Genomic DNA, 24,136 nt, shown 5'->3' on the forward strand with positions numbered 1-24,136 from the left:
ACTCACGTGCAAAACCGAGTATGCAGTATATGTATTGTCTTGCCCGTGTAATCTGCTCTATGTGGGGAGCACTAAGTTTCCCATCCACAAAAGAATTTTACAGCATCTTAGAGTAATAAGTAATCAAGATAACACGTATCCAGTGGCAAGACATTTCAAAGCCAAACATGACTCCAAAAGTAGAGAGCTCAAATACTTTGTTATAGACTGTGTCCCTGCAAGTAGACGAGGCGGCAACAGAGAGGAGAAACTGCGCCGCCTTGAGACCCGATATATATTAGAATTAAATACAAAAAAGCCTTCGGGTCTTAATATTACAGAGAATCTATTTACTTGTCTTTAAAAACATCAACAAGTAAACTAATAATAACAAGGCTTTTTATAATTTGTAGGGGTCACATTCAAGTTGGTTACATATTATTGAATAGGAATTTTAGAGAAATATATGTCTTTTTAGAATGGGTTTTATAATATCAATCAAATATTTATTTATGGTTTAAATTTTATAATGGAATTTTATATAACTTAGATCACAAGGATTTTTTAGCCAGTATTTAACCAATTTTAAGGTTTCTATTCAATGGCTTATGTATGCATCATTTATTGTGTATCTATGATAAATATGAAAAGTAATATAAGATGAGTTCCTTTAGGCCCATCCATAAACAAAAGTTAAATATCATATATATATCTTTATTCCCAGTATATATATGTGTGTGTATATATCTTATACATATATATTTATTTGGTATTTATACCGACATATGACCAACAGCTCCATTTACTGTAAGCACGTTGCACTTTACCAACAAGAATGTGATGGAATAGCATCGGGGCTCAGATGCTACCGTTCTGATTTGTCTGCTCTTGCCCGCCAAAAAGATGAAAAATGCATAAAATCCAAAAATAAAAAAATAGGAACAATGTAAATGAAATGCTGCTACTTATTTTGAGGAAAATCGAATTTTAAATGCACTATTTTTGCACACGTTTTTTTAGGACTGCAGTTTTTGCACAAAACATTTTTTAATTATTTATATGTTTTTAGCCTATACCTAAATTGTTTACAATGCACAAGATTGTTTTACAAATTGAAAGTTTGTAGTTTTTGAACACAGTAACTCTTCAATGTCTATACAACTTGTAGGCTAAATCATGTGATTGACAATATGCATATTTAAACCTATGTCCTAGTGATCTACTGTGTCATGTGATCAAGCGCTCTGGTTAGCGCGAAACGCGTCATTGCGATCTGAAGCACTAAAAATAAAATTCACCAGCACTTATTTTGGGTCCGTATCCGTTTCTTTTCACTGGATTGCAGTCTGGGAGATCGGAAATTCTTGGAATATATATATGTATATATATACAAGCAGCCCGTCCCAACGTTGTCCGGGGATGAAATGTTATGTGTGTAATGTTTCACAGCGTTTTTTATATGTGCCTCCTTAGCTGTCCCGTATTTGCATCTCCTTAGTTCTGTGTGCGTCCTCAGCTTTAAGTTTTTAAGCTTTTATGTGTGCAAGTGCGTTGTGTTTGATGTTAATGTGACCGTGCCCCTTCACTTTGTAATGTTTTTGGAAGGCGTTTGTCTGGTTCTGCATGCAGTGTTAGTAAGTGCGTTGTTTATATGTGGCTTGTTAGGTGGCCCATATTTGCAGCACCTTCGTTGTGTGTGCGTCCTTAGCTTTAAGCAGTGTCCGGCTTGATTCCGTGCTTGCGAGGGCTGTTTTGAGGCCCCGCGCATTGTCTTTCACGTTAACGTGTGTACGCTGAGAGTGCCCTGCGTGATCCCGTGCTTACGAGGGCTGTTTTGAGGCCCTGTCTGAGCCCCCAGGTCCAAGTAAATTGTGAAGTATCTTTGATCGTATTGTACGCTGCCTGCCTTCAGTGTCCACTGGAGCCATTGGAGCGTGAAAGTCGTGGTCAGTGAATTTTGCGCTTGTGTGGGCCTTTATTATTTCTCTTCCTGCAACCACTTGTGAGAAATGTAACGTAACAAAATGAGTGACGGTTTATTTTGTTAGCGTAAATTGTAGGCAGTATGTGAAGGATCCGTGAATGCGTCGCAGCTTGTTGTTTGGAGAGGTACGTGTGAGAAGTGATCAGAACGGCAAGGCGGAGCGTGAATGTTTCCGCAAGCCGCGCCCCTTTTTTTTACTTAATTGTAGCGCAACCCCCTATGACAACACTGACGCCTAAAAAGTTAGCGGCGCACTATATATCAGTAATGTCGCGTCATGAGAACGGCAAGGTGGAGCGTGAATGTGCGCACACATTGCTGGTGCAAGCCGCGCCCCTTTTTATTATAATTTTGGTTTTTCCCCGTGTGACAACACTAACGCTTATGTCCACAAAGGTTGGTTCGCACTATATATGATTAACGACGCCTGATGCGGCGCAGCTTGTTTTGAAGTTGGAGCGTGAATGGGCTTGCACATTGCTTCTGAAAGGCGCGCTAGTGAAGTACGCGGCCATTGGCACGCCCCTCTGACAACGCTGTTCTGCCACGCCCCTCTGAGAACGGTGCACGCCACAAACTAATAATGCGAAGTGTAGTTTGACACGACCACGCACACGACACGCCCACGCCAACGCCCAAGTGGAGTTTGACACACCCACACGGGACTACTTTACCCCTAAGGTTCTTTGACCTTTCTAATGTATATGGTGGCCAGCTGTATAGCCTATGTCCATCTGCTGCAACTACCCTTTACAATGGTGTATTGGGTGTTGTGATTGGTGCTGTACTTCTTGAGTTTACCCGCCTCAAAGGTTTCAGCTCTCTCTTTATAATAGTAGTATAGATATAAACCAATAACATAAAATCTACTTAATAAAAAACATTCTATTATGAATTAAAACATTAAACTATTTAAAAATCTTTAAACATAAATTTCCCACTCCAGTCAGGGGATCCTACCAATGCTTGATCCATCACGGGTTTTACCAGAGACAACGCGCTACAAGCCGTGTGCTGCAGCAGCAGCGGCCACTCCCCCGCTCAACTCCGCAACCGCCGTCTACCAATTGGCGAAACCCGAAAGCCCCAGGCCAAAGGATCGATGAGAGCCCGCAGGGGTCAGTGGTGAGCCGCATCATTCTGCTGCACCATCGCTGCATCGTTGTCTGCCTGCCTGATATGAGCATAACAGCCCATGCAACATCCCCACGGTCTCCACTCCCTGCTGGGAGCAGGGGGTGCATGGAGCAAAACCGAGAGAGCAGCAGTGGGGGGCCCCAGCTGCAGGGGCCCAACAGGAGCTAGACTGGCTGGACTGGCAGCAGCACCGGTGCGCGGACTGGCAGCAGCATCGGTGCACAGATAAAGGGGCACAGCGTCCATGCCAGAGTAGTGTAGTCCCAGGGGCAGTACAGAGCAATCGGGGCAGAGCGCCCAGAGTGGACCGGTCTGAACTGGCCCGAATTGGACCACAGCTTCTGGAACAGAGGTAGCTGACCTTGAGGGTGGGTGAGGGCCCTTCAAGTGTGCACTTTGTAGTGGGGGTCTTGCCTCTATGGTCTGTGGCTGTGGACTTGTCGTGTCAACGCTGGCAGGGCTTTGACATAGAAGGCAGAGTGTTAAGTAGTGTCAAGTAGTGTCAAGTAGCGCACCAGCCAACACAGCCCACATTCTGTCCTCTCCAGCCACCTCTTTCAAGCCAGCCAGCCACGAGGCGTAGGACACCAAGAACTCAAGTACACCCAGTGGAAAAACCCATCCATCTACCAATGAGACTAACGCCCCTTGCAGAACAGCCTGCACTAGCCCCAACAGCCCAAAAAACCACCCAACATAGCCACACCAGACACCTAAAGGAATGAGAGCGAACAAGGGAATGGGCTCGTAGGCTTAGACAGCACGCTTCCTCTTTCTACATCAACTGGAAGCACTCACATAGGGTATTTGAGGCCTGTAGGAATAGCATCACCATCAGAAAAGTGAGAAAAGCGAGGAGTGGAGGCACTAGAGTGCACCCAACAGAATCAGGAACAGCAGATTCAAGTGCGAGGCCTCGGAGAGGACAGGAAAGCAAGTCTGGGTGGCTCACGATGGGCCCTAAAGCTCATAGCAAGTCTACAGCAGCAGAGGGAGAGGACTGCCAAGGCACCGCCAGAGGTCATGAGTCCCACAATCCAGGCATAACAAGCATTCCGATACATTAATACTTCACAAGACTGAAGGCGGAAACAACGGGAGCCTGCACGGTGGGGGATTAGAGACCTGCGGCAGACCCCAGACCAGGCATTGCAACGGCTGGCCCAGCAGCCACAATGCAGAGAGAGGCCCTCACCCACATCCCAAAGAACACAGCCCACCATAGCCTTGAAGAATCACTAATTGCAGAGATGGTGAGACTCGCAGACACGGCAGGCATGCTTGTGGATAGCTTCAGAGCACAAACCACCACCAACAATCAGCTCAATCATCTCAATCATAGCATGCCCGACCAAGCCATAGTGCTACCAGTGATAATCAAGATCATTGAGATATCATCAACAATAAACAAAGGGGATGACTCAGTTATAATGCAGGGCCAAAAACCCACGGGCTCCACTCAAAAAAGGAGCGTGTTCGAAATAGAGGCCTTTGTCCATCACATCTACAATCAGCAACACAACACATTGGACGACCTCATCAAACCCAGCATCCAGGGAATTAGCCAGATTTGCTCTACTCCAGCAATTAAATTAGGAAGAACACAATCACAACAACAAATCAGCGATCTCAGCGTACCTAGTACCTCATACACAGCATCTTATGCCCCAGGAGCAAGTCCAAGACCTAGGGTCTGACGCACTGAAAATTCACCTGCAGACACAGACAGCGAACCATTAACAAGGACAGACACAACAAAGGAGCACAGATGGATCAACCATCTGGTACCTGCTCCAAAAACTTAGACTCCAACTACAAGAATGGTCCCACACATATTTTGAACACAATAAACTCTTCCCTACTAGCAGCAGTGAAGGCACTCATGTGGCAATCTCATAAACTAGAGATACAAGTGGAACTAATGCATATATTGGCACAATGCGTACTTACCATTGATGAAAAAAAGTGGACACTCTTAATTCAAAAGTCAACCTGTGGGCCAATAGAGAAAAAGGTCCTGGTGCCATCTCAAGCCTAGCAAAGAACACATGTGAAGCTATAGTTGAAAAGTTAACAACATTGCCAGACTTGCTATCGACCCTAATAAATCAATGCAGGGAAGTGTGGACAAATAACAAACAAAACAGGGGAAACACTGTAAACGCGGAATCACCCATCTGGGTAACATCCACCCCAACGGATTTAGGTGATCCCACTAATAACGTAGATTCCATCAACATCTTGCTCCTGGACGCAGGCTGCAGCTCCAAAACAAGCTTGGATGATGACCATCCTAGCGGAACAACAGGTCAAAAGGAAACCGCAGGACAGCTTTCCAGATGCCAAACGAATAAACTGTGGAAATTACAGAAAACAAGCAAAAGGAAAAAGGGCTTGTCACTGGTACAAAATATGCTCTGAACACCACCAAACCCAGCCTATAACCAGCCAATTGCAACAGATAGCTCCCCCAGGGGTCTAGCAAACTATTTGATCTCCCAAACAAAACCCAGAACCCCGGATGCACAGTCGAAAAACTACCAGGAAGTAACCAAACCTAATAGTCCTAATTCACTAAACATAGATGACCGAAACTAGGTAATTTCAACCTCTCTTACCCCACACTCTGCCCCAGCCCTCAGGTAAAGTCTTATTCTGAGGCTATAAACTTCAATAGTAGTAGTGCGCCAAAAGGAGCAGAAAGCCTGGATTTCCACGGGGAACCAAAGGGACCACCAAGGCTAGTAGAAGCCCGCCAGCTCACACAACAGCTCACAGGCTCGCTGATATGCATGAACTTGAGCAGTCTGGGCTACTGCCCCTGTTCCAAAATGGGATATTGGCACAGGAATGCCACAATTATCATCTACAGAAACAAAACGTGAAGGCCTGAATGCAGCCAACATCGCAAACAACTCCACCATGGATGATGACATCCCCTCATAAGGCCTAGATGACCCAGCTTTTCCCTAGCTTTAAATTGGACGAAACAGCATGAGTCGGGCAAAGATCATGCAACAGCCAGATGGGGACTATGGAATAAACCCATATGAACAACGACCAGGCAAGCAACGAAGACAAAAAGAAACAGAAAATGACTCCATATCCCTCTCACAGCTCGCAGTGATCTTCACCCCGAATTTGAAAAAAGATGTCCAGGTGATATCCTTAACTGGTAAAACATTTTATATCTCTTGTCAAGCATACTCTCACTGGCCTACCTAACAATAGCCAAACTAGCATCCATGCATTTTAAGAACTACACTTGGATAAGCCACTGAGAGTCAGCCATGACAAAGTGGACAAGCCGGGTCGACACTCAAAACATCAGGCAGAAAAAGACACACTTAAGGAGTGGGGGATACACGTAGACAATTGTAAAATGGAGAAATCCCCCCACATTCTACTGCAAAGGTCGCAAACCCAAGGGGCACTACAACCGCGGAAATGTGTATTAAGGGGCACTAAACCGATCCCAAAAATAACATCAAAATCCAGCTCTATAGGAATGGTGGAATCACATACTGCACAGAGGCAAATGAAATCCATGTCTCTAGGAAATCAGATCACTGGGCTTGAATCACAGCAGCGCAGCACATTAACATGAGGGCACAGTCCTAGCATAGGAAAGCACCTGACCCCTTATGGACATTATCATCACCAGATCTTGAGGGAAGCACAAACAACCAGCATTAAAGGACCAACGGTACAGTCTACAAGATCTAGGATTAAAATAATAAGCTGGAATGTCGCTGGGTTCAAAACGACTACAGCCAACAAAGATGCTAAGGAACTCCTCCAAACAGGAGACATCCTATGCTTACAGGAAACAATGCTGACAACACCAAGCTCAATAAATAGCTTTCAGGTGTTTCTCACACTGGCTCATAAGAAAAACCTTTTTGGAAGACCCACTGGCGGTATTTCGATCCACATAAAAGTAAACCCTCAAGTACGTGCTAAAGAATGGCCCACACACTCACCCGATGTCCAGATTATAAATATAAATGGTTTGACACTAAATGGAATACCAACTACCATTGCAGTAATTAACCTTCACGTTAATCCAATAAAGAAGGTAAAATTCAAGAACATCAAGAAAATCACAGACCTGATCAGAGAATATCTTTATGAAGATCCTGGTCATGAGTGCATCATGAATGGGAACTTTAACTTGAGAAATCTTTTCTGCCAAGGTCAAAACAAAGAGGAGAGTGGAGGAGAATCATGGAGGCCTGCTCAACGAACTTAAGCTGGGGAGTGCAAGCCAAACAGGACCGCCGAATAGCAAAACACAACGACCTTTAAAATACATTTTCACGCTTGATTACATCTTTTTGAGTAAAGTCTTGCTCAGAATACAGAGTGTATCACTCTACCGTGAGTGATCATCATCCACTATCCATCCTTGTGACCATAAGTGCCACAACGCATGAAGTGCATCTTCCGGGCGGCCAAATACTCGCTGTAACCAGCGATTCGGCATCAATAAAAATAATCAAATGGGGACTCTCCTGCCGGGCCAGCTATAGCCAATGGAAGCAGGTCATATTCACAACTGCCATCGATACAACCTGGACAGAAACAATGGCCTCATTATTCAATGCCCTGAGTGCAGGCAGTGCATTAGTATATAAAGGAAGATCATCTGAAAGGGACCCATCCCCCTCTATGATAACAAAGAATTCGATGAGAGCAAAAATAGGTGCTGTCAGACAAAGTCACAACATAGGATGAAAAAGTGCTCATGGACAAAAGAAAATCTGCAAGCTGTTACAAAATTGCAGAAAAAACTATCTGGCAGCTGAAACAGAATCGCATTGAAGAGAAATGGAAATACATCTAGGCCCTATTAGGCGCCCAGTAAAAACAGGGAATTCTGGAGATACCTTAGCAGCATCCATGGCGCAGTCCACACAGAAAATGTTGTACCTGCCAACGAATGGGCAGCCCATGCAACAAAACTCTATGTCGATCCAGAAAAACACTGGACAATTCCATGGAGGTGGGGGCAATCACCTAGGTGAACTCGAGGCAGCCCACATGGCGACAAGAGAAAAAGAAACTCTCTTTATCCTGAAGAGCATCCAGAATGATGGGGCTCCAGGACCAAATTGCCTACCGGGCACCATTTTCAATGAAGACCGAGAATTCTGGGCCCGCATATGTACAGCTTGTTTAATCAATGTCTTCTCACATCGACAGTGCCGGAATCATGGAAAGGCTCCATCTTGCACCTGATCTACAAAAAGGGGAATGCATCAGAACCAGAGAACTATAGACTGATCGCCTTTGTTGGATATTGATGGGAAAGCGTTTGCAAAGGTGCTGCTGAAAGATATTGAGGCCTGGATAAACAAAAATCATATTATACCCCAATACCAGACAGGATTCTGGTCTAATTTATCCATGCTGGACAATGCCATCGCCCTGTCATACCTGGCAACTCGAGCCACAGAGGTCGCCTCCCCATCGCTCTACACCTGCTTTGTCGATTACAGTGCAGCCTTTGATGGCATCGATCACAACATTCTTTGGGCCAAGTTTGAAAAGTGAGGCATCTCGAGGATGCTTTTGGCCAGCCATCTTGGCGCTCCACATGGGCACATGGGTTCGCCCCAAGCCCTTGCAGACTCATGTGACGGCTAAGATCTATACCAACAAAGGGCTAAAACAGGGTTGTGTGATCACTCCCACCTTGTTTAACCTACAAACTGTGGACTTGAGCGAGGCGCTATTAAAAGTCACCATCTTTCCACCCAAATCAAACCATCTTAGAATCCCCATCATGCAATACACGGATGACCTAGTACTACTGGATCACACCAGAATTGGCATGAAAAGGGCACTGGAGGTATTACATCTGTACAATATGGAAAATAAACTCTGCGCCAATACCACAAAAATGAAGGTCCTGGTCTTCGGCCACAAACCTAAAGTGCCTGTTGGAATGGCACCTTGGACCGATAAGGATCACCACTACCAACAAATACATCTACCTGGGAATACAATTCACAGATAATGGGAGCCCGAACTCGCAGGCCAAGGCACTCGAAGCAAAGGCGGCCAAGGTCGCATACGTGCTATACAAATTAAACCACAAGCTCCAAAGCCATTCTGCAGAGGGTATCTGATGGGTCATGCAAGCTAAACTGATTCCTACACTGAGCTACGGCCACCTCGTCTCCTGGGCCAACTCACTGAAAAACTGGAGCGGCTACACATAACGGCCTGCCGAAAGGGGATGTATGACGTTTCAACGCATGCTTTTACCACGCATGCCTTTACAACGCAGGTATTACAACTCAAGTCGTTACAACGACTTGCTTTCGGGGGCGCTGGATAGTGGAATAGTTTAATGTTCTATTCCAACTCCAGTACCCGTGGATAGTAGGGAAGGTGTTGGATAGAAAATTAAACTATTCCCTATCCAACAGCACCCTCCTGCGAAAGTCGTTGTAACGACCTTCGTTGTAATTCCTGCGTTGTAATGGTAGTGTGTGGTAAAAGTTTCGTTGTAAACGATGTTCCCCGCCGAAAGGTATTTAATCTTCCAAACTCAACTAGCCCCACAGTTATTCGGTTGGAGTTTAACATTCCAATGATGGACATCGTATGTAAAAAAGATATAATTAAACTGCACTATAGGGTGTCCAAGGCGGGTCCTGACACATTCAGGGATGCATTAAAAGCAGGGTTCCAGGACAACAGCCTTTGTGCTAGGTACCTCTCAAAGACAAATGAGTCACTGGGCTGGATCTCCTAGACTATAATCGATACACCTCCTACAATGGCTATCCTGAAAAGCCTGCTATAAAAACGGTGCAAATGCATCTCAAGGTTACAAGACCTCCAATGAATCAGGCACATCCCTGGCGCCGAGGGCCTTGCCCATTCACACGAAACCACAGTAAGTCAACCATATCTGAAAGCAGGGCTGGTGAGGACAGCCCTATAGAATATACTGAGAACTAGGCTCCTACACCGAAGTAAGGGAGACAAAAGTCTGTAACTTACAAGTTGCTGATCATCAAGAGTCTCAGTAACATCGATTGGAGAAGCTTCCCATACAAACTGGTCACAACGATCTCAAACACGCACTGCGCACCTTTGATTGTGAAGGCGCACATTGGCACGAAGGAAGGGCACACCACTCTAGGGGCCCGCATACAGTTTGAACCCTCCATCCAGCAGCCTATTCATCTCCAGCATAATCTCTTGGTGAGGCCCTTTTGCACTTCCATGCGCCCAATAGAACCACACTTCACACAGCATGCAATCGGTAATCCCAATATTAGATTTTTATCGATCCGGGCAGAGTATTGTTTCCTATCTGTCGCATTAACCTTAACACTCACACCATGCATAATTTACACCCTATGCATGCCTGCATGCCACAACATTGCTCATCCAAGCACTCTATAGCTCAGGCCTTGCGTAGTGTTGCTTCACCCCGTACTCGCTAATCCCTTGACCCCACATCTCGGGTGGCTGCTAACCTCACTTGGAAATAAATGCTACAACACCTCACATTTTTATATGACATAATTTTATGGCACAATTTACATTGGCTTTTATATTTTTATATTAAGTGTCCTTTTTTATGCTATTGCTCTTGTAAAAGATTATAAGTAATCATACACTTAAGATCATTTATTCACTCCAGTCAGTGCAACAGTAGGGAAAGTGTTGGGTAGCGGAGGTGTAAAAATTACTATTCCCACTCCAATGAGTGCAACAGTATGGAAAGTGTTGGATAACAGAGGGGTAAACATGACTATTCCCACTCCAGTGAGTGCAACATTAGGGAAAGTTTTGGATAGCGAAGTGTTAAAATTTACTATTCCCACTCCAGTCAGTGCAACAGTAGAAAAAGTGTTTGATAGCAAAGGGGTAAAAATTACTATTCCCACTCCAGTGAGTGCAACGATAGGGAAAGTGTTGGATAGACACTTAATATTCCCACTCCAGTCAGTTCAAAATTAAATACAAACAAAATATTAACAACAACAAGAAAATACTTAAAAAAACAAAATAAATAAATATATATAAATATGTTAAAAAAATAAAATACACATATATTTAATATTAAAAAATAAAAACATATTATGTTAAATACATATGACAAATACCTACAAATATTATATTAAATAAAATAATACTTTTCAAACAAAGAAACATTTTTTATTAGAAATTACTTAGAAACAAAAATATGAATTATTACATAAATGTCGTTTTTTATTTCCTACCCTATAACACCACACAATACACAACCCACATCTCATTTTTTAAAATGTACTTCCATAATTAACATAATTAATTACCAGTTAAAAAATATTAATTAAAAAACAAATTAAAACTCATAAAATTAATTAACTTCCCACACTTTACCCCTATAATCCCCACAACCCACAGCTAAAAGTAAACTGTAAAATAATTACACAATTAAAACTCGTTTTCAATTAAAAAACTAACAGTATTTAACATCTAATTATAAAGTAAGTCAAATTAATTTACTCCCCACCCTTTACCCCTATAAAAGTAAAACCCACACAAAAAAATAAACAACTACCCTAATTAAATATCAATTAATTCATTATTAATAATGATCAACTAAATCAACTGAATTACTTCCCACCCTTTACCCATATAAACCCCACAACCCTCACCAAAAATTACACAATTTTAATTTTCAATTAATTAAGTATTAACAACCAATTATTCATTAATTAAACATGAATTACTTCCCACCATTTACCCCTATTAACCCCACAACCCGCACCTAAAAGTAATTACATAATTTCCATAATTAATTTTCAATCAATTAATTAATATAAATTAAAAACTAATTATTAATTAATCAAAAATAAATTACTTCCCACCCTTTACCCGTATAAACACCACAACCCGCACCTAAAATTAATTACTCAATCAATCAAATGTACTTTATTGGGTTTTTACATAAAAACCATAAAAGTATTCTAAAAAACCGTACATGGTATAAAAGAAGACGAGTACAAAGTATTTATACAAACGTCACAAGAAAGACAAGTATTTACCTACAAATCTGATACAATGCACACAATTACTATAAAGTTCATATACCATAAATCATTGGAAGTAAAAAGGTAGAAAGGAGAATGAGTCCAAGGACCTCATCTAGACTGGATGTATCATCAAGGTAACCAGAGTGGAAACATGCACTTAGAGCCACTGTCCTTTAATCGAGTCAAGCTCTAAGCTTCACTGCAGATTTTAAGTAAATTAAGAACAAATAAAATAGAATCTCCATGCAACAGTTGTAAATAAATATAGAATCTTCATACAACAGTTGTAAATAAATAAGGGTTGGTCGCACCTGCTTAAACTCCAACCTCCTTAAAATAGGGATAATAAAAGTTTTCCTGGGGGTCAAATAATGCTTACAAAATATTAAAAATTGAAGCATGTCCTGTGGAGACTCACCGTTGCAGCCACATAGTTCTAAGATCTGGCCTCTATTACTCCCCCGTGGCAGAACCAACAGGAGGTGAAAAAGATCCAAACGGAACCTGGACAGTAAAAAGCGTTCATAGGTGCTGAAAGGCCCCAGTAGATATGGCTCAATCGATTGTGTTGTTTTCAAGATAAAAAATTTACGAACACTCTCTAATCTCCTCAAACTACAGAAAGACTCCCTAGCTCACCCGAGTTCCTTCTTAGTCACTGATTCTGGATTTGTGAATAATTCAACTCTTCCCAATCTTCTAAAGCTGATCTTTATTTTTCCAAGCCAAGGAATGTGATGGGCATAATCAAGAACCATACACTCCTTCAGGATCAATCGACTCAAGGACGACCATTCGTTCAGCCAGATTTTCAGCCAAAATGTTAGGTGTCGAAGAGCCAACAAATCAGAGAGATAGGGCACCCCCAATTCTTCATGTACCACCATGTTCGACATTCCCGGGGCACACCTAACAGACGTTTCAAAAAGGTATTCTGAGCCACTTATAGCTCGTCCATAGTGAATTGACCCCATATTTCGCTACCATAGGAGGTTTTAGCCACACATTTAGCCTGATATATCTTTAAAAGTGCCGCAATACGTCTCCTACCCAATCTGGAAGTAAAATTAGAAACGGCTGTGTTGGCGTGCACTAGGTCTCCCCTCTTTCTCTGTTTTAGTGGACCCCATTTCATTTGTTAATCTATTAGGACCCCCAGGTATGGAAAGGCATCTGTACGGGAAAACCTGAGCGGATCCAACCATGAATTGAAAGGGCTTTTTAGCATGAAGTCCCACCTGTATCACATAGGATTTGGAATCATTTATTGACAAGTCCAAATCCACCATGAAAGAGGAAAAGGAACTAAGCAATGTTTGTAACCTCCTAGCGGTCCTAGATATGAGGACCGCGTCATCCGCATATAATAAAACAGGCAGACCATGCCGACCTACCTGCGGGTAATCTACCTTTGTCTTCATTAAAACTTTTTCCAAAATATTAATATATAAATTAAAAGGAAAGGGGGCTAAAATACACCCTTGACGTATTCCTCTTTTTATTGCATAGTGACAGGAAACCCTTAGATCTTGATGTCTGCTGGCACTGTGACGGAAGTAGGGACCACTGGACTCGGTACCGGTAATGCTGGACTCGGTGTTGGCACCACAGGAATTAGTGTGGGGACCACCGGGATTGGTGCGGGTGTCACCAGATTTGTGGTGAGTAAACAAACGATGGATTCAGGCCCAGATCTCTGTACTGGGGTGAATGTATGACATTGTTCTGCATTCTGTCCATCAACTGTTGTATTTCCATTTGTCACGCCGAGTGGGACGGGTATGCTCAGACGTGAGTCCCGTGCTCTCCACGCCACTGGAGTCAAGCTATCCTGGCTGAAGACGGCTGATAGCCAGAAACCGGTCCTAGGATGCTTGATTCCGGTCCAGGGAAGACATGGCTTGGCAGTTCGGGTTGGACTGTTCCCATGAGGCACAGGGTCAAGGCTGATTTACATATGGCCATGTCTGAACTGGGGTGGTGTGGTGAGCAAAAAAACAATGGATTTAGTCCCAGATTGCTGTACTGAGGTGAATGTATGACATTGTTCTGCATTCTGTCCATCAACTGTTGTTTTTGCACCAGATTTGCCGTGGGCATCACTGGGACAGGTGCGGGGACCAATGGGGTACTTGTAGGGATCACTGGTATACGTGTAGGGCTCACTGGTGTTACTGGAACTCCTGAGGGACCCTCACCAGATGGGATTTCCCCTACAGGCTGACATGCATGGGGGCTTTATCTTGATTCTTCCCCTTCCTAGGCCTAACCCGCCTGGGGAGCGGATCTAATTCACCCCTGGGCTTTGGGGGCATTATGGTTCGCTTAGGCCTGCCCACCGCCTGACTCTGGCCTTCCACTCTGTTTGAGCTCTGCAAGGCTCTGCCCCAGTTTTTCTACCTTTCCCCATCTTTTGTCTATTGTCACCATCCTGCACATCATTGATTCCAGCATATGTTCCATGCGGGAACACTTCACGCCACGCTTACTGGCCATAGCCCCTAACCCAACAATTGCAAGGTAACTTATAGCTTGATAGGGAATAACAACGCGAAACAATGTTATCTGTTACCTAAATAATTCCTCTTGCTGAGAGCCTCCTAGCACAGTTTTCCTGGCCTGGGAACCTGCCCCGACCTTACCTGAGCACCGTTGGGGGTACACAAACCGGCCGTAAGCACCACGCAACTGGAGCCGTGCCACACCATCTAGCCTGGGTGTTGGGCGAGTAATCTCGAGCCCGGCGGCCCACAGAGGCAGTGAAGTGCAGGCCAGTCTGTGTCCTCTTAAGGTGATGTTCCCCGCATTCGCTTCTTGATGCGCTGCCGCGTTGAGTCCCCTTGTTTCCACTTCTATAATGATAAATCAAAAGGTTGTCTTACACACTGGGCACACAACTAATAATGGACCCTGTTGTAACCTCTGACCTTCCATCACAATGTATTCAACATGAATCCCAGACAGCGACTATGCAAATAAGGCACTTCCCAAATCCAGTGCACATTTACTTCCAAAACCTACAGCATACCCCTCCTGCTAGCTGTTTAAAAAACAAACTGCACCGTTCCAATGACTAAATGTATTGTGCACCCAATTACTCGTTTTCCACACAGTGATTCCACCGGTATATTTTGCCACAACACCACTCATCTACCTGTGGCTCAAGACACACACGGATGGCACACACCCTCTTCTGCCTACTAATATTTTATCTAACGGTGAAAAATTGTCAGCATAATTCACCTTTAATGGAAAACTGATCTCCCCGTAGCCAGCTGGAGCTCTAACCAACTGTGCTAATCGGGCCCAGGCTGACTCCCACCCGAATTATGGTGCACAAAATAATGGGGCGCCCGAGCACGCACTGAAGTCAACACTTTGGCCCCCCCTTGCGGTACCTCTGTAACGTGTGTGCGCTTAGAACGACCCAAGCGTCAACCTAGCAGTGTCGGCGGGACTGGCTCCGATACTACTGTGCTCCCGATCTCGCTTTAAACGCCACGGAGTCCCTTCGATGTCCGCCGCCACTTGTTTCCAGCCCGTACCTGCAGAGGGGGAAATAAACAAGAAAACACTTGCCGCCCTCCTAAATGCCCGTCCATCACCACCCCCTTTTGTACCGCCCTCCTAAATGCCGACGCGATCTCGATGTCCACCGCCCCTCTCTGCAAAACGGAACCTTGCTCAGACGCGATCCTCGTGTTCTACCTGCAAAACAGAAGAAAGAAAAACAATTATATCCTCCTAGAGGCTGGGGGGCAGAAAGTGGAGAGCGGGGTCAAAGAGGCAGACTCCCGCGCTCCGCGGCCTTTTAAACCCCTCACTGGCCAGGCCGGTTCTAACCGGCCTGACCTTTGATCCCCAGCGACCCGGAAGTGATTCAATCACTTCCGGGTCACTGTGGAGCCCAGGGTCCAATCCACGATCAGGCGCGCCCGCCATGTCACTGTGACGCGGCGTGGCGCGCCCTACCACAGAGAGCGGGTGGGGGGGCCGGTGCCCAGCCTTACTTACGCCGGGGCCGATGCCGGCCCCGCTTTTCTCTGCAGCCTGCATTACAGTGTGCGTGGAGAACATGTCCATCATGAGCATCAACCAGGATGCTCAAAACCAATCACAACGGCGTTGTGAATGGTCAGGGAAGCCTAGGTGTCTACCAATCACAACACTGCATTGCAGTTTTGTGATTGGTCAAGGGAACCTGGCTGTTCTTCCTGGCTTCCTGTTCCTCGGGTCCCACGAGGAGAGCAGGAGCAGAGACACGGGACCCAAAGTACCTTTTCATTGCGCAACCTGCGCCCCCCATTCTCCCATGCCCGCCCCTGTCTCACCACTCGTGAGTCATGCCGGCCGCCTCTGGATGGGAAGTGACTTGGCAGCATTGGCTGGACTGCCCCTACTGGAGCAGGAGTAAGGCTGATTTGCACATCTTTGCTCCCCATATGGAGAGGCACAGTGGGCAAAAAAAATCCACTGGAATGTAGCCCTGAATAACTACCATTGGCAGAGATTTATTCAAGAATTCCACCCAGCTCGGTCTTGTTTTTTCCTATCAGGTGCTCCAGGCAGAGGGCCGTCCATGTGGAGTAGCTAGGAGTAATAATTGCCAGCCCCCCCCCCCCTTTGTTGCCTGCACCACATGGCCGCAGAACAATCCCTCTGATCTCTGAATTCTGAAAATATATTGATGCATTAATTCATTAGGAAAGTCTCCAATCGAATACTGTTTTACATCATCAGTTCTCGACCAAATGTCAAATCCAGGGAATTCATAACATTCTTCATCACAGTCCACATTTTGCATTCTTCTTTACATCCGACATACTTCAAACCCGCCACTACCAATACTGATCTTTTAAGACCAAGGGTCTGATTTAGAGTTCCCTGCATGGGTTACTGGCCACAACGTGACGGACTTCCCATCTGCCTTTTTACCAAAGAATACATTACACCTGTAATGATGAAGATGGGACATACACCTCGTTGTGACTGAGAACAGCCTGTCGGCCATCTTGAAATGAGGCCACAAGTGTGGCTTTAGCTTTTATTAGTTTTCGTCACTGAAATTAATTATTGTTAATTAACATGATTGCAATAACGTTTTTAAAAACATGTAAAAGCCCATCACCAGGGTCAATGGCCATGTGATATTTCTTATTCTAAAGTTGAGGGGATGTAGTCAGGCTATGTTTGATTTTGCTTCTACCAAAGCTACGATTTGGCCGAAAAGCGCATCTGTACAGGACCCAGTAAGAGTTAAAATGGCAACCGTGAGACATGGAAGGTAGATATAGGTGCTCTGGAAAATTAGGATTGGATATTTGATGCTTCATCTGGAACCATAAGTGTAATTTCAAATGAGTTTCACCTCAGAGAGTTTAAATACCTTCGTAGAATTTACTTGAACCCATGTAAAACTTTGAGGGTTTCGGAGGCGACCAGGGCTAGAGTGTCTGAGGTGTCAAGCTGAAATAGGGGATTGCATACACACTCTCTTCGCCCCCCCCACAAGTGTTAACATGTGGGAAAGCAGTACAAATAGGAGCGTATTCTTGAAATCCCAATCTGAGGCTGGGGGTTATCCCCAAAAACACAAAAATATGAAGTAGCTGGGAAGAGTAATACTCTTCCCTGCTTGATGAGATAACCAATTGATTCCCCACCTATTGTATGTGTGTACTCACCTAGAATGACATCAGTTTGGATCGCCAATGTATATATATGGCTGACATCTTACCTTTGTCATACTTACCCGCTACACGGAAAAGAGAATTGTACCACTTATAGAAAAATTGCCCGAATGTATCTGAGCTGTAGCTTAAGTTTTCTCAATAAAGAAATTGTAAAAGAAAATTTTAAAAATGGCAGCAGAGTATCCTCCAACAAACCATACCTAAAGAAACACACACACTGATGTTGTACTGGATACCGCATTGGAGACTATGGACCAAGAAGGGATATTAAAGGATCCATAGATGTAAGAAAAACCTGGGGGGTGATTCGCAAGCACGTTCTTGAGATATAGTGTTTGAAAGCCATTCTTGTCACTAACACAATGCTTAAGTGTAGTGTTAGGTGAACACTGTTCACTGTCTTCCTAATACTTATGATGTTTAGAGAGAAGACATCCTTGAGAGCCAATCTGCGGTACCTACTGAACCACCAATGAGATTCGGCCATAGCTGGTGGTTATAAGGTACTAGTCATTTATGGTATGTGTAAACCTGGTGTCATTTGTCGAGGACCCTTTTCAGCGTGACCTATTTCCAATGAAATGCCTCCCTCAGCATTACAGAAGGAATCAGGTGCTGTATCTGCATAAGTAGTACTGGCTCCGTGGCCCTGCACAGTGTGATAGACGACACTCCTTTTGAATATGAACAGTCATTATTTGAGTATAGTATTATAGTGTTTCTTTTAGTGGAATCCTTTCTTCTCAAGCATTTTGGTTGCAGTGTTGGCCATGGTGTTAGCAGTACCTCTCCATCCGCAGTAGATCTGCGCGGAGGGCTAGCCTGTTTTTAGTCTGCTTTTATAATCTGTACCCAATATTCAAGTATGACACCATGCTCCTGATTGGTAGTTGAACAAATATTGATATCAAATGTACTTTTTCTCTTTTCAGGCGGGCCCTGGCAATGAATGGCACATGTACAGGGGAGCATGGCATTGGATTGGGGAAGCGGAAGTTGCTGGAGGAAGAAGTTGGGGAGATTGGCGTGGAGATAATGAGAAGGCTCAAGTCGACTCTGGATCCCAAAAATATAATGAACCCAGGAAAAGTCCTCTAATGATCAAGAGTGATGACAGTGACTGCTCTTACATGATTGAATCCATAACCAATTACTTTTTTATTAAGGGCTTTCGGAAATTGGGCATCTCACAGTTGTGATACATGGATACTGGAACTTTCCCCCTGAAAACATCTGTCTCTCTAATGCATTTCTGGAACTTTAAGGCCTAGCCAGACAAATGGGCAGACAATGTGAATGGAATATAGAATCCCAGAGATTGGCTGTTCAAATAAAGAAAGCTAAAGCAATGAAGCAAAGGATCCCGATTGTCACAAACCACCCAATACTGTACTAGCACAGCATCATCAATAAGGCTGTTTAGGAAAAAAACCATGTGAGAACCTATTCACATATCCAGATAGCTACTTGAAGGCATTTACTCTATCTCTCACAGGGCATAGGTGTGAAACCCGCCAAATGTTCTCAAATGATTCACTATATAAACACCTGGAAACAGATTTGGAAATAAACTGACGTCATAATAAGTATTAGTAATGAAGGCAACCCAGATGATGCAGCATGCACACACCATTCTGGTCCAGACCAGTAGGACACCAATTTGGACAAGAAGATTGACTGCAGGATTTCTTGGTACTACTAATGAAAGATTAAGTAAAAAATATGCAACTTCTGTGATCATGGGAACACGTACTGTGAAAACTCCTGGACCATAAAGATGTGGGACTAACTGCCTCATTTGGAGTTTGCTGGGGTGGGAACTGAAATAAATCAATGGTGCTCCTGCAGCACTAAAATCGCAGTTGCCCTGTCCCCCCTCCTTTTTGATATTTATATCGAGCCCTTTGTTTGCTCCCTGAGATCTGACCCAGTGATCTTACCTTTTAAAATTGGAGAATTGGTTCTTAAGACAGCACTTTATGCTGACGACCTGCTTCTTTACACATCTAATCCTGAGCGGGCTATTCCTAGGTTATTTGAATTGGCTGAGGACTTTGGCACGGTCTCGGGATACAGGATCAATAAGGATAAGACAGATATAATGAGCTGGAATAACCTGGCCCCGATACCGGAAGCCAAATTAAAAATCAGACACCTGGGAATTCAGCTTACTCATAATTTAGATGACGTCCCTAAAACCAGTGGCAGACGGTGGTTAAGGATATAAGGAAGCTCTTGACTAGATGGAATTCTTTACCTCTTAACATCTATGGTAGAGTCAACCTAGTCAAGATGATAATTTTGCCAAAAGTTACTTTCTTATTTAACTCTATTCCCATACACTTTAATAAAAAAGATATTTCTAACCTTCAAGGAAGGATTGGTTCTTTTATTTGGGCGACCAAGTCCCCTAGAATTGCCTGGCGGAAATTAAGAAAGGGGCTGAAACTGGGCGGATTGGCTCTTCCCGATTTACTTTTTTATTGTTATGCTTTCCAATTTAAGAATTTTATACTCCTGGCAAACAAACTAGATTCTTCCTCACACGGAAGACTTTTCCAGGCCATGTTATCAGACTTGCCACAAGGTTTTGAGTTTTTTCTTTACAAATTTGGGGACCAGAAGTTTTTTAAGAAGGTTTGCCTGAAGCTTCTTAGGACAGCACTTAACATCTGGAAGGCAATTCGTAGAATTTTGGACATACCCTATTATCATTCGCAAGCCCCCATATGGGACTCTCCGGGTACACCAGACTGCCTACTAGATCGGCTGGCTCTTCCCTTGAGAGCTGCAGGATTAACCAAGTGGGGGGACCTGTGTAATAATTCCAAACTATTAAGTTGGGAATCTCTTTTAAATTTAACAGGGGGTTCCATTTCCAGGTTTAAATTCTACCAGTTGTTGTCCTGGTGGGGTAGCCAGTGTTGGGCTAATGAGGACGAGATTCCAATTTTGGAATTTATCAGTAGGGGGACAGAAAGGAAAGGAGAGGTGTCACTTTGGTACAATGCATTGGTGGGGGCGAAAGACGAACTAGGAGCCGAAATCATCAAGCTTTGGGCTAACTCCGTAACTCAAGACTCCGAAGAGATGCTGAAGGTTTGGACAGATTCTTTCACAATCTCCCAAAAAATCATAAAACCATTTAACCTTAGAAGGAACCATTTATTCACAGCATATAGGGTTTACTGGACTCCTGCGAAATTGTCATGGATCTCGGCAGAAGAATATGTCTGCTTAAGATGCAGGTCTCCAGGTGCAGATGATAGACATATGTTTGTTGACTGCCCTGAAATCATCAGCTACTGGGTCCAGGTCTGTGGGTTCCTAGAAGAGGTTCTATCCATGCCAATCACTTGTTCCCCCAGATTGATATTTTTTGGTCTCCTCCTGGACTATGATGTTAGTAACAGCATATCGCAGTTTATCTTCTATGTTATTGTTATAGCCAGAAGGGAGATCTGCAGGGAGTGGAAATCTGTAAGTCCTCCTCGTTTTGCAAACTGTCTTAAGAATATTATGGCTGTTAGTCATTTAGACCTACTGTGTGGAGGGGAAAGTGCTGTTAAAATCTGGTCTCAATTAACTGCATGGTCTGAGAGATAACGGACAAGGTACACAAAATGTCCAATGATTATGCCAGAGGTTTTGTGGCCCTGTCCTCCCAAAGGGCTTGATACATCATGAATGGGAGTGGGATAAGGAAACGACCTACCTCTGGGTGATCTCCATTGGCTATCCACGGGATCCAGGGCGGGAACAGTTAGCCCGTGTTAGTGGCCAGGAGAAAAGCCCATCTAGAGTTGACAATTTCTGGTGGCATTTATGAGGACAAAAAAAAAAAACTATTCACATATCCAGATAGCTACTTGAAGGCATTTACTCTATCTCTCACAGGGCATAGGTGTGAAACCCGCCAAATGTGTTCAAATGATTCACTATATAAACACCTGGAAATAGATTTGGAAATAAACTGACGTCATAATAAGTATTAGTAATAAAGGCAACCCAGATGATGTAGCATGCACACACCGTTTCTGGTCCAGACCAGTAGGACACCAATTTGGACAAGAAGATTGACTGCAAGATTTCTTGGTACTACTAATGAAAGATTAAGGAAAAAATATGCAACTTCTGTGATCATGGGAACATGTACTGTGAAAACTCCTGGACCATAAAGATGTGGGACTTACTGCCTCATTTGGAGTTTGCTGGGGTGGGAACTGAAATAAATCAATGGTGCTCCTGCCGCACTAAAATCGCAGTTGGCCAGTCTCATTTCCAGAAGAGGAATCCCCAGCGTTTCCAAGGGCAGAGCTTACGCTGGCTCTGCCGCTGGAACACCTTGACCCGGAAGGCTATTCACCACAGAACTGGCAGGTCACTGCAGCCGACGATTTAGGGAGGGGTGACTCTCCTAGAGTTTTCCTTCTTGGGATTACCATGCAAGGCACAGTGGTCCTAAGACGAAAGGTATCACTGACTTGCAGGAAGAAACCTCCTTGTGCATCTGAGACATTTGTGTTTTGCTATTCAGCAACAAATCCCGCCCTCCGAACCCCCACCCACTCACCACCCATCCCCAGGAAGTTTATTGCTGAAAAGAGAATGCTGAGCATGATAAAATAATGTGGCGGACCACCTAACTTTTAAGTGTGATGAAAGCCATGTATAGATGAACTTTAACACAGACGTCCCCCGCAAGTGAGGTGGGTGGACATCTGCTGGAAGACGCAGGCCAGGGTCTCCACTGACTGGATTGGCCAGTGGGCCACAAGACTTGCAATAAATGACGGCCTAAATGACATTGCAGGGTCCTTGCAGCTCTACTTTATGGGTCTAGTACCATTGTTGAAAATGAGTCTGCAGTAGAAGTAGTGCCTTTGTAATGTTTGTCTGACAGGTCCTATCAGACTTATCCTGTATCAACCCGTGACATCTACCTAATACTCATCTCTGCTGTATGACCTCCACACAACCATCCTTTATGATGTTGAGCATAACACACATTTGCATTTATATTCCCTGTAAATCAGCTTTCATTACTTTTTCTGTTCCTATCATGTTTCTCATTATAAAATTATATCACACATGTTTATTTAAGATCCTCTTTGCTATAAATGCTGATACTTGAAGAAGAGACGTGTGGTGTTCCAAAAGTGAATGCTCATTAATGTCCAATACCACATGTGCACTTATTAATTTAGTATAAAAACATACAAACTGAACAGCTACGTATACCGCCTTGTGGATGTTGAGTCTTTCATTCAAGTGAGTGGGTGGCTCCTGGCATTGGTCCCCAGAGAAGCAGCATTTAAAACTCTTGGCTGGTTATTTAATGTCTTCTCACATGGAGATATAGATTCTTTTTTAATTTTAGGGTTTGGTGACTGATGGGACTTGCATATGACCATAGAAGCATTCACCAATGGAAACAGAGTCTCTCACTACAAGGACTTGATGCTTGGTAGTTTTGGCACAAGGGCCAGAGGCCCCTTTGACTCTGGGACACATCTCTGTGGTGGAAATTATGACAGAATCAGGGTTCCTTGTCTGATTAAACTTCAAAAGTTTATATTTCTCATTAGATTACTATATGCATGGAGTCATCTCTAAATGAAAAATGTGCTAGGAAAAACAAGGTGGGCCTTTGCCTAGCAAAAACGTAAAAAATCATTGACAAAGCAAATGGGTCTTCTCTATGCCAGAGCTATTGGCTTTGGCAATGTGTTTTAGCCATGTTGTACAGCATGGCTAAAAGTTAGTGGAGTGGGATGGAGTTGGGTAGATTCAGATAAAGCGGAGTGGGGTAGATTGTGGTAGACTGTAGTGGAGTAGAGTAGGGTAGATTGGAGTGGGGTACATTAAAGTTGAGTGCGGTAAAGTAGGGTGGGGAAGATTGGAGTAGGGTAAGTCGGATTGGGGTAGATTGGAACAGGGTATATTGGGTTAGAGTGGAGTGGGTGGAGTCGGGTAGGGTAGATTGGGGTAGAGTGGAGTAGATTGGGTGGATTGCAGTGGGGTACATTGGAGTAGGGTGGGGTAGATTGGAGTGTAGTGGGGTAGATTGCGGTAGATGATGGGTACATTTTGGTAGATTTGGATGGTGTAGTTTGGTGTGGAATGGGGAGATTGTATAGTAGGGTAGATTGGAGTGGGGCTGATTGGGGTGTGATAGATTGATCGGAGTGGAGTGGGGTGGAGTAGATTGGGTTAGAGTGGAGTGGGCTTGATTGGAGAGGAGTGGGTCATCGGAGTGGTGTGGGGTGGAGTAGATTGGGTTAGAGTGGAGTGCG

At 44.0% G+C, this 24,136-nt stretch overlaps 1 protein-coding gene across 1 annotated transcript in view; it reads left to right on the forward strand.

The window, feature by feature from the left end:
• LDHD (lactate dehydrogenase D) overlaps positions 1-22,936 on the forward strand; it is a 480,635-nt gene extending 457,699 nt beyond the window's left edge. Inside the window, exon 11 of the mRNA XM_078670717.1 lies at positions 18,773-22,936. Within this exon, the coding sequence (XP_078526843.1) occupies positions 18,773-18,938 (166 nt within the window). The 3' untranslated portion in view covers positions 18,939-22,936. The remainder of the gene's footprint in view (positions 1-18,772) is intronic.
• Positions 22,937-24,136: the final 1,200 nt, after the last annotated feature.

This window comes from Lissotriton helveticus, chromosome 12 (assembly GCF_964261635.1).
Source record: "Lissotriton helveticus chromosome 12, aLisHel1.1, whole genome shotgun sequence".
NCBI lineage: Eukaryota > Metazoa > Chordata > Amphibia > Caudata > Salamandridae > Lissotriton > Lissotriton helveticus.